Source organism: Hemiscyllium ocellatum, chromosome 35 (assembly GCF_020745735.1).
Source record: "Hemiscyllium ocellatum isolate sHemOce1 chromosome 35, sHemOce1.pat.X.cur, whole genome shotgun sequence".
Lineage (NCBI taxonomy): Eukaryota > Metazoa > Chordata > Chondrichthyes > Orectolobiformes > Hemiscylliidae > Hemiscyllium > Hemiscyllium ocellatum.
Window position 1 is genome coordinate 5,457,050 of NC_083435.1, and position 15,443 is coordinate 5,472,492.

General features: G+C 41.0%; 1 protein-coding gene across 2 annotated transcripts in view; it reads left to right on the forward strand.

The window, feature by feature from the left end:
- Positions 1-10,529: 10,529 nt before the first annotated feature.
- The window catches only part of LOC132832850 (E3 ubiquitin-protein ligase TRIM35-like), a 19,618-nt gene continuing 14,704 nt past the window's right edge, over positions 10,530-15,443 (forward strand). For both annotated transcript variants that reach the window (XM_060851036.1, XM_060851037.1), the window contains exons 1-3: positions 10,530-10,786; positions 13,795-13,890; positions 14,423-14,656. In XM_060851036.1, coding sequence (XP_060707019.1) covers positions 10,604-10,786; positions 13,795-13,890; positions 14,423-14,656 — 513 coding nt within the window. In that variant the 5' untranslated portion in view covers positions 10,530-10,603. The remainder of the gene's footprint in view (positions 10,787-13,794; positions 13,891-14,422; positions 14,657-15,443) is intronic.

The window sequence follows — 15,443 nt, forward strand, 5'->3', positions numbered from 1 at the left end:
TTTCAACTTTCCTGAAAGTGGTTCAAAATATCAGGTCTGGATCATTAAGGCAGGATCCAGTTGTGGAATCCAGTCCACACTTTCAGCACAGCCCATTTGTTCCCCTCAGGATAGTGCAGGAAGTCAATGCCCAGATGGAAAAAACAGAGAAAGTTGTAATTGAAACCCACTGGTCCCATTCATCATGTGTTCCTCAGACTATAACTCCAGTCAGACCAGTACATTTATTGCCAAGTGCTGCTATTTATTCAACTGCCTCTGCCCCTTATTTGAAACTACACTTGCAGTTAGGAAACCACCACAACCCTTTCTCACAGATGTTTAAATTAGTCATAGAGATGGACAGCACAGAAACAGACTCTTTAGTCCAACTCATCCGTGCTGACCAGATATCCTAAATTAATCTAGTCCTATATCGCAGCACTTGGCCCATATCTCTCTGTGCCCTTCCTATTCACATACCCATCCAGATGCCTTTTAAATATTGTAACTGTACCATCCCCCACCATGTTCTCTGGCAGCTCTTACGGCCTTAAAATTGTTTTGTGCTCTAATCAGAGCTTCAGAAGAGGAACTGCATTATAAATGGAGATAAATGGACTTCAGAGCCACAGAAAGGCCAGGGAAAAGAGAGGGGCTAAATTATTCTTGCAGAGAGCTGTCACAAATGAGCTGAATCCCCTTGTGTACTGTAAATATTCAATGACTCAAAGATATTTTGTTTTTAAATTGATTTCATGCATTAAGCCATTATCACTTCTGCCATTCAATCTCCCCTCTTTCAATCTATCATGCACCTTCCCTTTCATTCTTCTCCATTCTACAGTGATGTACTGGGGCTTTAAGATGTGTATTTTGTCCTTTTGTTTGAAGAGTGATTTTAAGACAGAAGTGATGAGCTGTCTATTTGAATCTAATACAGTAAACAGCTTCTGAGGACTTGGCTTTTTTTGTCAAGGTTGAACAATCGAAACAGCCTGAATGGGTGGGGATCAAACTCCCCCAGAGTCAGGACTTTTAATTTTAGCTTTTCAGTAATTTTTGCTGGAGTTGTGAAGCTGGGTTCTGGCATGTCTGTCGCTGCTTCTCTCTCTCTCTCTCTCTCTCAGAATGTTGATGGTTTTCCTTCTGGATTGGAGAATTGCCGGTGAGACAATCTATTTTACTGACTTGTCCTTTGCCAAGGGTGTGTCAATGGGATATTGCTATATTGTCTACTATACGAGTACGATATTACTATGTATTCCTGATGAAGAGCTTATGCCTGAAACGTCAATTCTCCTGCTCCTTGAATGCTGCCTGACCTGCTGTGCTTTTCCAGCACTACACTCTCAACTCATAATACTATATTGGAATAGTTAATTGTTAAATAATCTGTTATTTTGTTAAGTTTTCCAAAAGAGTTAAGTTATTCCAATTTCTTCTTTCTTTTGTTGTATTTTAATGTGGTATATGAATAAAGTGTGTTTTGTTTCAAAAGTGTTAGTTTGACCAATCAAATTGCAGCCAGACCGCTACGCCTGGCATGTATCTTTAAAATAAAAAAGAAGTTAGGGTCTAGGCGATCTTCTGAATATACTTTGAGGGTGTTTGGTCTGGTCCATAGCACCCTATCTTTGTTGTCAGTGAATTCTTTTAAACCTGTTATACCTCAAATTATTTCCGGTGAAGCACTAAACATTCTGGGGAAGAGTGATTAGCAACCTAGAAGGTGACATTAATGATATTGGTTCAAATCCTACCATGACAGATGATGGAATTTAAATTTAGCTAATTAATTGAGAATATTAAAATTTATCAGCAGGAATAGAGACCATGGTGGCTATAATCAATTGTTACAAAACCACATTGGTCCTTTGGGGAGGAAAATCTGCCACCCTTACCTGGTCTGGCCTACACATGACTCCAGACCCACAGTGGTGTTTGTGCATTTTTAACCACTGTCTGAATTGGTTGAGCAAGCCATTCAATTCAGGGACGATTAGAGTTGTTGGTCAGTTAATTACAGATAGCTATAGTTTGGCAACAATTGCTTGCTTTGACGGTGAAACCCACTTCCCAGTGAAAGAATGAAGGAAAACATAACATTAACAGTCTGCTGCCTTCTTTTTGTCCTGCCTGGTTTCAGATTGCAGCATTTGTAATGTATTACATTTGTCTTTCTCAGTGATTGACATCTTCCAGCCCCACTGCAATCTCCATGTCTTCAATATCAATTCCATACATGGTAGTTGTCTGTCCTTAAGGAACATTATCTGCAACTTCAGCATCATGTTTGACCCCAGGATGAGCTTCTATCTGCATGCCCTCCATGGCACTGAAAGCAGCTTTTCCCCACCAGTGGAGCAGGCCATCCAGAGATGCAGACATTTAAATTTCTCGCTGATGGGATGAGTGAGTCAGCGGCGAAATGTTCAAATTTGGATTAGCCTCCATTATGGATGATGTTACTGGTGAGTTACAGAGGTCTACAGCACCGAAAACAGGCCCTTCATCCCATTGAGGTTGTGTTTGTCAAAACAACCACCTTGTGATTCCTATTTTCCAGTCCTTGACTGTTTGCCTTTTATTCCGTGGTTCAGATGTGTACATCAAAACACGTCCTAAACGTCATGAGGGTTTCTGCCTCAGGCTGTTAGTTTCAGATTCTCAACACCCTCCAGATGAAGAAGCTTTTCCTCACATCTCTGAACTTCCTGCCCCTTACCTTAAATCTATGCCCCTTGGTTATTGATCCCTCCATCAAGGGGAAAAGTTTCTTCCTGTCTACCCCATCTATGTCCCTTACAATTCAATACATCTCAATCATGTCCACTCTCAATCTCCTCTGGTCCAAGGAAAGCCACCTCAATCTGTCCAAACTCTCTAACCCAGAAATCTTCCTGGAAAATCTCTTCTGCATCCTCTCCAGTGCAGTCACCTCCCCACTATAATGTGCATTTGAGAATTGCAAACAGTTCTATAGCTGGGGCCTAACCAACATTGTATACAGTCCCAGCATTACCTCCCTGCTCTTAAACTCTATACTTCAGCTAATAAAGACAAGTATCCCATATGCTTTTTTAAGTACTTATCTCCCTGTCTTGTCACCTTAAGAGACTAGTGAATGCACATTCCAAGGTCCCTCTGATTCTCAGTATTTGCCACAATCCTAATTGGTCATCATGTACTCCCTTGCCTTGTTTGCCCTGCCCAAGTACATCACCTCCCAGTTACCCAGATTGAATTCAATTTGACTCTGATCAACCCATCTCACCAGCACGCCTATGCCGTCCTGTTATCTAAGGCTATCTTCCTCACCATTTAGCACCCCACCAATTTTTGTATCATCCGCAGACTTACTCATAAATCCTCCTCCATTCAAACCTAATTGTTTTCTATCACACAAACAGCAAAGGCCCGAGCACTGTTCCCGACTGAAACCCACTGATTCCAGTCACAAACCAGCCCTTGACCATCAGCCTCTGCTTCCTGCCAATCCGCCAATTCTGGATCCAATTAGTCAACTTTCTCAAGACTTCATGGGCTTTTACCTTCGCTATCCCAGTCTCACATGAGGAATCTTATTAAAAGACTTGCTGAAGTCCAAGCAGACGACACACATGGTTACCTCTTCACAAATTCAATCAAATTGTTCAGACATGACCACCCCTTAACAGAACCATGCTGAATGTTCTTGATTACTCCTTGCCATTCCAAATTCAGATTAATTCTGTCCCTCAGAATTTCTTCTTGTAATTATATTGATTGGCTTGGAGTTTCCTGGCATATCCCTTGCTCCTCCTTAAAATAATGGTAAGACATCGGTTGTCCTGCAGTTTTCTGACCCCTCTCCTGTGGCCAGAGAGAAGCTGAAAATTATTGCCAATGTCCCCGGTGGTTCCTCTCTTGCCTCACTTAACAGTCTGGGACACATTTTACTAGGTCTGCAGATTTATCTACTTTTAAGTCTATCAGACCACACAGAGCCTCCTCTCTGTCTGTGCTAATTTCTGTAAGAACACTGCAAGCCTTCTCCCTTTTTTTGATACCCACATTATTCCTCTCACTAGTGAACACTGACACCAAGTATTCATTTGGAACCACATGGGCATCCTCCACTCACAAATTATTGCTGTGATACTTAATGGACCCTACTCTTTACCGAGTTATCCTTTTATCCTTAATGTCTGTGTGAAACAGTTTTGTATTTGCCTTTATTTTACCTGTCACTGTCCCTTCATTTCCTCTTTTAGTTGTCTTTATTTTGAGTTCTCTTTGGTCCATTCTATAATCCTCTCAGGCTGTTGCTGTTGTTTCTCAGTTAATCCTTTCTTCAAACAAAATGCACTTTTTTAAAAATCACAAACCACTCAAATCCCCACCTCCTTGATGTACTGATTTACTTTCCCCAATCAGCAGTCCCCTGAAGCTGTCATTGTTTTTTTTTTGTAGATATTTTTATTGAAATTTAACATTTTTGCAAATTTACAAAAATAAACAAAACTCTCAAATACAAACATTGATGTACAATTAAATCATATATACAATAGTCATAATTTAACAAAGAAAAGAGAAAGAAAGAAAACAAAAAAAGAAAAAAAAGAAACGAAAAAAGAAAAAAAAACTCAACTTTCTACTAATCTAACCTATAACTAACCAGAGTGTATACCTAAGTCTCTTACATGCTCGGAATGTATAAGCATCAAATATAATAAACCCGTATTCGCGCAGGATTCCTCTCCCAAGGGGCCCCGGAGCAGCCTGGTCTGAAATCTTCACTAAATAAAAGCCCTTGTTAGGATAGCCGAAATATCTGCATTTATATAATTCAAAAAGGGCTGCCATATTTTATAAAATAATTCAGTCTTTCGGTGCACCATATTTGTGAGGAAGTCAAGGGGGATATATTCCATAATTAATCTGTGCCAATTTGAAAGTCCAGGGGGGCCCTCAGCCACCCAGTTCACCAAAATATTTTTCCTTGCACAGAAAGAGAGAATAGAAAATAGTCTCTTCCCATGCATATCCAGAGATGAAAGGTTCGAAAAGCCCAAAAGGAGAGATACAGGGTCCACCCTAATTTCCATTCCTAAAATTTCTGTCAGGGTATTTGCCACTTTAGTCCAGTATCTGCGGATTTTCTGACAAGTCCACAGACAATGTGCAAGAGTACCCACCTCTATTTTGCATTTGGGACACATTGGAGATGCTCCTGCCTTAAATTTTGCCAGTCGAGCCGGAGCTATATGGGCCCTATGAAGTATCTTTAGTTGGATAGCCTGAGTTCTGTTACAGATAGCAATTCTTCTAGCATTTTCCCAAATGTCATTCCACATATCCTCAGAGATTTCTAGCCCCAAGTCCTGCTCCCATGTTTTAAGCAGGTCATCCATGTCTCCTGAGACTCCATCATGTAGCAAATGGTATATAGTACTAACGGAGGATGCCCCCCGCTGGTCGTAAGACATTACGTTCTCTGTCTGATTTATAAAGACTATCTATTAATGTAGTCTTCCTCTGTATATAATCTCGAACTTGGAAGTATCGAAAGAGATCCCCATTAGGTATTCCGAATTTCAGACGCAGCTGCTCAAAGGATATCAGGATCCCATCTTTAAATAGGTCCCCTAAGCATGAGATGCCCCTGGATCTCCAGAGTTTAAAGGTGGCATCTGTAATCCCCGGTTGGAATCCCCATGCCCCTACTATTGGTGCATGGGGGGATGTTTTATGTGAGTTACCCTCATTTTGCCGCATTATATTCCAGGCCTTAATTGTGTTTAATATTATGGGATTTTTACAGTGGTCTGTAATGATTTTCCTCTTATCTGAAAATAAAAGGTTAATAAGTGGGTATTTTACTTGGGAGGCTTCGATATCCAGCCAAATTGATTGTGGATCAGATGAAACCCAATCAGCTATGTAACTTAGTAGGGAGCTTAACTGATATTTCCTAAAGTCTGGGAAGTCCAGTCCTCCCCTTGCCTGTGGAAGCTGTAGCTTCTTCAGCTTAATAAGGGGCCGTCTATGGTTCCAAACAAAGGAGCCCAACCAGCCATATAATTTACGTAGGGCTAGCCTTGGCAGCATCAGCGGGAGCATTCTCATAGGATATAAGAGACGGGGCAGAACATTCATTTTAATTAATGCTATTCTCCCTAGCCAGGAAGTCGGAAGGTCTCTCCATCGCTGGAGGTCCTGCCTTATCCTTTCCATTAATTGTACAAAATTAGCCCTATACAGCTGATCAAATACTGGCGTGATAAAAATACCTAAATATAAGAAGCCCTCCAGGGACCAACGGAAGGGAAAAGGGGATCCGTCCATTAAGTGGGGTATCATAGCCAGACCACCCATTGGCATGGCTTCCGATTTTGAAAAATTAATTTTATAGCCTGAGAATGCACTAAATGTATTAATAACTTGAATTAGACGAGGCACTGACATTAAAGGATTACTGAGGAATAAGAGAACGTCATCTGCATAGAGGGTAATTTTGTGTTTACCTGTACCAATCCTCGGGGCCGTTATATTAGGATCAGTCCGGATGGCTTCTGCTAATGGTTCGATTATCAGTGTAAACAACAATGGTGAGAGAGGACATCCTTGACGGCAGCCCCTACCCACACTGAAGCCATCCGATCTTAACCCATTAGTAATAACAGCTGCTTTGGGGTCATTATACAATGTTGAAACCCATTTGGTAAACACCTGTCCAACGCCAAACCTTTCCAATGTGTAAAATAAATATGACCATTCAACCCTATCAAATGCCTTTTCCGCATCCAATGAAATTACTACTCCTGGTATCTTTCCCTGATGACAGGCTTGGATCATATTCAAGACCCTTCTGATATTATTGGATGATCTGCGGCCCTTAATAAATCCCGTCTGGTCCTCCTTTATAATATATGGCAGTACCCTTTCTAGTCTTAGTGCTAACATTTTTGAGAGAATTTTAAAGTCTACATTTAGTAAGGATATTGGTCTGTAAGATGCACAATCTTCTGGGTCTTTTCCTTTTTTGAGGATGAGAGAAATATTTGCTTCTTTCAGCGTGGGCGGGAGACAGACCTGACTATGCGCAAAATTATACATATCCATAAGTGGGTCAACCAATATTCCTGTAAATTCTTTATAGAATTCAGCTTGAAAACCATCCGGGCCCGGTGCTTTTCCGCTCTGAAGTTGCCTAATTGCCTCAAGTATTTCTTGGATTGTTAAAGGGGTATTTAGGGCCGACACCTGTTCCGGAGTCAGGCCCGGGAAGGTCAAATTTTTTAAAAATGACTGCATCCTCCTAATCCTATCTTCACAATCCTGCGATCTATATAGTTCAGAATAAAATTCTTTAAAGGTCGCATTGATCTTTTTATGATCATGAGTCAGGGTACCTGTACTTTCCTTGATGGTCGGAATAGTTTGAGGGGCTTTCTTTTTCTTTGCAAGAAATGCTAAGTATCTACCCGGTTTGTTGCCATATTCATATAATCTTTGTTTCGCAAATAATATTTCCCTTTTAGCCGTTTGAGTAAGCGCGGTGTTTAAAGCTGTCCTAAGAGCTGTAATCCTCTGCAATTTTGTGATAGAAGGTCTATCAGCGTATGCTGTTTCGGCTGCTTTTAGGCGAGCTTCGAGCAGACGCTGTTGCTCTCCCTTCATTTTCCTCTGGGTCGCTGAATAGGAGATGATCAAACCTCGTGCATAAGCTTTGATGGTCTCCCACATCATTGACGGATTGCTAGCCGTACCAGTATTAATTTCTAAAAAAGTTTTAAGTTCTTGGGAGAAGTACTTTAAAAATTTGCTATCTTTTATCAGGAAGGGGTCCATACGCCAATGCCGAGCAGATGTCCCATTGTTCTTTACCTTAGTTTCCATGTATACAGCGGCATGGTCAGAGATTGCTATAGTACCTATTTTACAGGTTGCTATAGAGTTTAGAAAAATCGATGGGGCAAAAAACATATCAATTCTTGTGTGACATTTATGTGGATTAGAGTAGAAAGAAAAATCTCTACCCTGTGGATGGAGACATCTCCATACATCTACCAATCCTAATTCTTTATTCAGGTCCGCCAGTTGTCTAGATCTGGGAGATACTCCAGCGGCACTCTTGGGAATCCTGTCTATTTCCGGATCCATAATACAATTAAAGTCTCCCCCTATAATTGTATGACGGGCACCAAAGGCCATCAGTTTTGAAAAAGCTTCCGTTATGAATTTAAAGGGGTGTGCCGGGGGGCAGTATACATTTAAGATCCCATATTCCTCTCCATTTATGAGGGCTTTAATCAAAATATATCGTCCAGATTCGTCTTTTATCTGATTTAGAATTTTCAAAGGGAAGTTCTTCCGGACAAGGAAAACGACTCCCCTGCTTTTTGAATTAAAAGAGGAAAAAAAGGCCTGATCAAATCCGCCCTGTCGTAATTTTAAGTGTTCTTTATCCGACAGGTGTGTCTCCTGTAGGAGAGCTATATCAACTCTCTCCTTCTTAAGATTTGATAATATTTTCTTCCTTTTAACTGGCGAATTACTCCCCCTGACATTCCAGGTGCACCACTTAACCGACTGTTCAGCCATAATCATCTGGACAGATCCGAGACCCCTTGGGAGGGGAAACCCTATCTAGAACATCCCGAGCATGGAGCATACAAGATTAACAAAAGTAAAGACTCTCTGATACACTCAAAACAATATAACAAAAAACTCTTTCTAAGTATAAAAAATATAAAACATTCCGAATTGGAGATTTTCTCCCTTGTTCCCAGGGAGCGTCACTTCCTCTCCCACAGTCCATCTTACCCTCTTCCAACCAGTGCCCCACCCTTGACCCAGGTGTTCCTCAATAAAATGAGGAGAATTCAAATATAATATAAAGCTAGAGTTAACAGTGAACACCCCACCCCCACCCACACCCACATCTAAATATATTTGGGAATATTAATACCATATATAACTATAAGATTACAATCTCAACATGTAATACTTAAATATAATACCACAAAATAACAGGGGAAAGAAAAACAACCCCGCTCCTAAAAACAGAAGTAAAATAGAATAAGGTAACCACCTCTCCCCATCAACATTAACCAAACGCCCCAACATATATATATATACATACACACATAGGGGGAAAGATAAGAAAAGATGAAGGGATGTAAACCAAAATAATGGGAAAGGCAGACCAGCGTCCACAATCTCTTACAGTTTATTTAAGAGAGTCCAAGAATTCCTTAGCCTTCTCCGGTGATCCGAAGTTATATATGGATCCTTCGTGGCTAAGGCGTAGCGTCGCTGGATATCGTAAGGAGTACTGGATATTTAAGTCCCTTAAACGCTTCTTCGCCTCATCGAATGCCTTCCTCTTTCGGACCAAAGCTGGGGAGAAGTCCTGGAACAGCATGATCCTGGATCCTTTGTGGGTCATAGCTTGGGGATCTTTTCCCAGATTTCTTGAGGCTTCCAGGAGCATCTGCCTCTCCCTATAGCTCTGCAGCTGGAACAGGACCGGGCGTGGGCGCTGGGTTGAGCCGGGCCCACGTACTGTGACCCGGTAGGCCCATTCCACCCTTACCTGGCCTGATCCATTATGCAGATTTAAAAGTTGTGGCAGCCAATGCTCTAAGAATGCTGTCAGCTGACCTCCCTCTTCCTGCTCGGGCAGGCCCACCAACCGAATATTTTTTCTACGACATCGATTTTCGAGGTCATCAATGTGGTTTTCTAGGTTCTGGACTCAATTCTCGAGAAAACGGATGTGGTCGGCTGTTGATTTTATCCCAGTCTCTGAGGCTGCGGCCTTCGACTCCACCTCTCTGACTCGGCACTCCAATTCCTGAATGTCTCTGCCCTGCTTCTGCAGCTCGGCTGATAGTGCTTCTCTGCTCTGCCGAGACTCATCGATAAAAGCATCAATCTTCGCCTCCCACCTGGCAAACATTGCCTCAAAGCTCATCTTCATTGGTAAATCTCCTGAAGTAGCTGAAGACACCTTTGTTGCAGCTGAAGAGGGAGAGGGTGGGGGAGGGGTCCCTGCTTTCTTAGAGCCGCCTGTTCCCTTCCCTTTACTCATTTTCCAGCTAGTATTAGACTATTTAAATGTACTAATAGGTAACTATTTAAGGTTAACAACTATTATAAATGGTTTAGTGAGTGTGGTGGGGGTGGATAGCCCACTTTTCCCAAGTTTTGGGTAGAGCACTGTGGACTCAGTCTTGCTGGGTCGCCGCCATCTTGGATCCCCCAGCTGTCATTGTTAAACCTTCTCTTCTCTCTCAAATCTAGTGAGTTGCTGGTTTGCCTCAGTTTGAATTTTCTGACTTTTGTCCCTCCAGTGTCTTCTGGCCCTTTCTGATATCAGTTTTTTTAATGTTTTTTTTTACACAATCATAGGAAAACATGCTCAGATCAGACAGAGCTAGCATCCCTCAGGGCAATTAATGAACCAGTCTGGTTTTTCCACAATCCATTTACATTATTCACTACTCCCTCCCTTTCTGGACTGTGTCTTACAATGTTGCTGTGGCAATCAGAGACAGGAACTTAAAAGAGTGTTTGACTTTCCAGTGGGGACCATTTCACTTGGTGCTCAGTGGAGCCAGAGCAATCCTTTGAAATGGCCAACATATGGGAGAAGCTAAAAAGTGAACAACGGAAGGAGCTGTGCAGTGTCCACAAGGAGAAGGTGAAGCTATTTTGTAAAACTGACAATCAGCCCATGTGTGTTGTTTGTCAAAGTTCAAAAAGCCACCAAAGCCATGAGCTGCTGCCTCTGGAAGAAGCGACTGAAGAATTTAAGGTGAGGAGATATCTCATCAAATAGAGAAACAGAATGTAATTGTCATTGACTTGGATTGAGTGTCTCTCAGCGCTAAAGGCAGTCCTGATAATGCATTTATATTTCTTTAGTTATTCTGTCACTCCATGGGCTGTCACTTGTATCATTGCTACAAGGAGCAAGGCCAGGGATGTTGATGAGTTAGACCGATGTCAGTCAATTAGCCCTCCAAATGCAAAGCCAAATCTCTTTTTACAGTATGTTTCAGATTAGAAGTCAGCACATACCTTTTACCAAAGCCTCTCAATCAGTTCAAACTTTCACGCAATCAAATGCAATAACAGTGACCAGGAAACTCAACAGGTTCAATCCTCTGGCCATTTTCTGAGTTAATAAGCAAACACCTTGGAAGTTTAACAAGGGAAAAGTGAGGCCATTGCTATCTGTATGAATGCACCATGGCTCAAATGAAAAAAACGTAACAAAACTCCCATTTTAAAGAGGTGCAAGCTTCAAAACTCTAATCATTAAAAAAAGGAAATTTACCAATTAATTAATAAAGTTGCCACGTCTGAAACTGAACACCATCAGATGAAGCAAAGAATAGTGCAAGGATGTAAAAGGTGCAATGGTGTAAATAGTGCAAGGATGTACAAATGAAAGGGAAGGAAGTCAGACTGATTGTGAGGGGTGACGTATGTGGAGAGATTGAATCGATTAGGACTGTACTGACTGGAGTTTAGAAGGAGCTTTTAAATGAATTCTAAAATTCGAAAAGGATGACGCAAAGTAAATGCAGGAAGGATGTTCCCGATGACAGGGGAACCCAGAACCAGGGTCACTGTTTAAGGATATGGGATAAGCCATTTAGGACTGAGATAAGGAGAAATTTCTTTTGCCAGAGAGTGGTGAACCACAGAAATTTTGAATATTTTGGTCAAAATTTTGAATACTTTCAAGAAGGACTTAGATACAGTTCATAGAGGTAAAGGTGTAGGAGAAAGTGGGAAATTATCAGCTGTGATTGAATAACTGAACATACTCACAGCTGAAGGGCCAGTTTCCGTTCCTATGTCTTATGGTCTTACTGGATAAATAGCCTTCTATAAAACATTAAAAAAGAGATAACAGATAGAAGTAATGTTAAATGACTGAAGTAAAAAAAACAGAGGAAAGAGACAACAGAAGAAATAGAAAAAGAAACAGCTGAGAATGCTTCCTGAAGGTGTGCAATTGTGAAATAGTGATAAAGGGGAAAAACAGGTACAGTGGAGAGGTGCAGAGATAGGAAGATGTATCTGTTAGTCCAATGCTTAAACAGCATTCCTGAGCTTAGAGATATGGGAAATTGCAACGGATGAGAAGGTGACAAACCCTTCAAGGGTGAGTGAGTCAAACTGGATTCAATCAGTGATAAAACTAGATATCCTCTGACCCTAGGAAGGAATCTTCAGCACCTCTTATCGAGAGATGAATACAATCTGCAACACATTTTCACCGAGGTACAGGAACTGAAGGAAGCCAATGAGATGGGAAGGCTGGGTGGAATGAACTTGCTGGAAGAAACTAAGGGATTAAAATCAATCGTCACAATTCCACAAGCAGTACTTTGATGAATTTGTTAATAAAACAATCTCATCAGCCTATGGCTATTGCTGTAACTTTAGAAATATTCAGGATATGAAAATAAATCAGATTTTAAAGACAGACATTTTTGGCTCATCTCCCCCAATTCCTGGGTCCATGTTCAGATGACTGAGAGAAAAAATACAACTTGATTCACTCAAGTAAAACAAAGAACTGCAGATGCTAGAGATCAGAAGCAAACAAAAGCTGAAATTGTTGGAGAATCTCAACAGGTCCGGCAGCATCTGTGGAGAGAGAAAGAGTTAATGTTTCGAATCCAGTGTAGTATTACTGAAACCTTAATTCTGTTTCACTCTCCGCAGATGCTGCTGGACCTGCTGACTTTTGATTCTTATTTCAGATTTCCAGCATCTGCAGTATTTTGTTTTTATTTAGGTTCCACCATTCATTAGACTTGTTCTGGAATGGAAGGACTGTCCTTTGAAGACAGTTTGGGAAAACTGGGCCTAAGTTCTCTCGAGTTTTGAAGAATGAGAAGTGATCTCATTGATATTTACAAAGTACTGAAAGAGATAGGAGGCTAAGATGACTCCCCTGTTGGGACAGCACAGAACCGGGGATCAGCTAACAATAAGGGGGATGCCACTTCAATCCAACATAAGGAGAATTTTTATTTTTACTCAGAGGGTTGTGAGCCTTTGGAATTCTCTCCCGCAGGGGGCCGTGGAAGCTCCGTCTTTGAGTGTGTTTAAAGTTGATATATTTCTGATTACTTGTGGTGGACAGGGTTATGGAATGGTGTGGTCAAAGGCATTGAAATGTTCAATTAGCCATGATTGTCTTAAAGGATGGGCTGAATGGTCTCTTCCGTTCTTACTTTCCTGAAAAGGTTTGGCAGGTCTCTCTAGTGCTTCAAGTCAATTTTAATGCAAATATGAAGTTGTTTTAATTTTGTTTATGTAATCACTCCTTTGAAATGGAAAGGAAATTAGGCGCGCTCCACTTAAGGAAAGGACGAGGCCATTCAGCCCATCAAACATGTTATGTATTTGATGAGATCGTGGCCGACCTGGATCTCATCTCCACATATCAGACTTGATTCCTTCATATCTTTGCCCGAGAGAAAACTCAGTTTTGAAATTTTCATTGTTTGCAACCTACCGCCTTAACAATCTTTTCATGGGATGGTATCCAGACTTACTCTGCTCTCTATGTGAAACACAGCTTCCTTCCTAAACAGTCTCACCCTCATTTTTAAGGTTAGGCCCTCTTCTCCAGATATCAGAAACTAGCATTTCTCTCCATCTACCCTCTCTAAACCATGATCAACTTAAAGATTTCAGTTGGATCACAGCTTAATCTTCCATTGAAATGAAAGCTAAGAATTATTTTTACTGAATGGTGTTTGATCTTTGGGTGTTTGTGTAACGTATTTTGACCAGGAGGAACTTCGAAGCTTACTGAAGCCGGTCCAGGACAAGAAGAAAGAATGTGATGCTGTAAGAAACCACTATAAGAGGACGTTAAGCCACATTCAGGTACTTTGTTTTCTGATTTGCCTCACTTTTTGTTTGTCTTTGAAAAGTTGTATGCAGCTCAATCTGCAATGTGAGCCCCTTTTGATGGAATGATCACTTTGTCTCTGTCAACCAGGCATAATCCAGTAACGCAGCTAATGTTCTGGGGAACTGGGTTCAAGTCCTATCAGGGCAGACAGCGGAATTTGAGTTCAATAATAACCTGGAAATAAAAGTCCAATAATGACTGTGAATCCATCGTCAATTGTTGGTTCACTAATGCCGTTTAAAGAAGGAAACTGCCATCCTTACCTAGTCTGGCCGACATGTGACTCCAGACCCACAGCAATGTGGTTGACTCTTAACTATCCTCTCGTATGGGCTATACGTGCTGATGGAACCAGCAATGGCCTCATTCTGAGAATGAATTTTTAAAAAAATAGATTTCACATCCGAAAGGAATATTTTTCTTTCTTCTGTTCTTACAAAAAGAATTGCATTACCTTTTTCACAACTGCTAATTTTCTTCTCAAATTCATCTTTGTTCTCAAAGGATCAAGGTGTAAAGACAGAGAAACAGATTAAAGCTGAATTTGAAAAACTTCACCGGTTTCTCCGTGAGGAAGAGAGGATTGTGTTGAAAGATCTGAAACTAGAGAAAGAGGAAAAATGTCGGGAGATGAAGGAAAGGATTGAGGAGATTACAAAAGAAATCTCATCCCTTTCAGTCACTGTTCAGGATATTGAACAAGAGCTGAGGGAACAGGACAGCATTAAGTTCTTAACGGTAAACTGTTTATTTGTCTTTGTACTTTCTTTGACACTATCCTTGAGACTGTGCAGGCTGTGCCACCAAAACCAAGGAGACTGTTTCCTATTTTACTGCACAAAATCAAATTCAGTCAGGTCCATGCTAGGGTTCAGAACTGAAAGTCACAGACCTGAAATGTTAACATTGCATTATATGACTTACTGACTATCTCCAGCAGCTTTCTACAGTGCATTGCTTACATAGTTGTGTACGCAATTTGGATGCTGAATCAATGGGACAATTTCAACATTCACAGTTTGGTCAGTGAAGCTAATATACAAGAGGATTGTGCTGAAGTATTGGGCAATATTAATGATCTTTGGTAGGAAGAATAAGGTGGGCAAATATTCCTCAGAAAGTAAGGCCAAAACTTTTGTGTTAGAGGTGGGAAGTCAAAGCCAACATACACAGGATATCAAGGGATTATGGGATAGTGTGAGATGATGGAATTGAGAAAAAACATCATTTATCTAATTCAATCGTGGAGCCAGCTTGATGGGCCAAATGGTCTACTCCTGCTCCTATTTTCACGCGGTTTTATCTGAAGGGATATATGTGTAGTACTTAAATGTGACTTAACAAAGGCTCCACAGAGACCACAGAGGTTTAGTAGAACTTCTCTACTTCACAACTTTACTTCCTTAAGTTAAAAATCACACAACACCAGGTTATAGTCCAACAGGTTTAATTGGAAGCACACTAGCTTTTGGAGCGATGCTCCTTCGTCAGGTGATAGTCTGACCTGATGACGGAGCGACGCTCC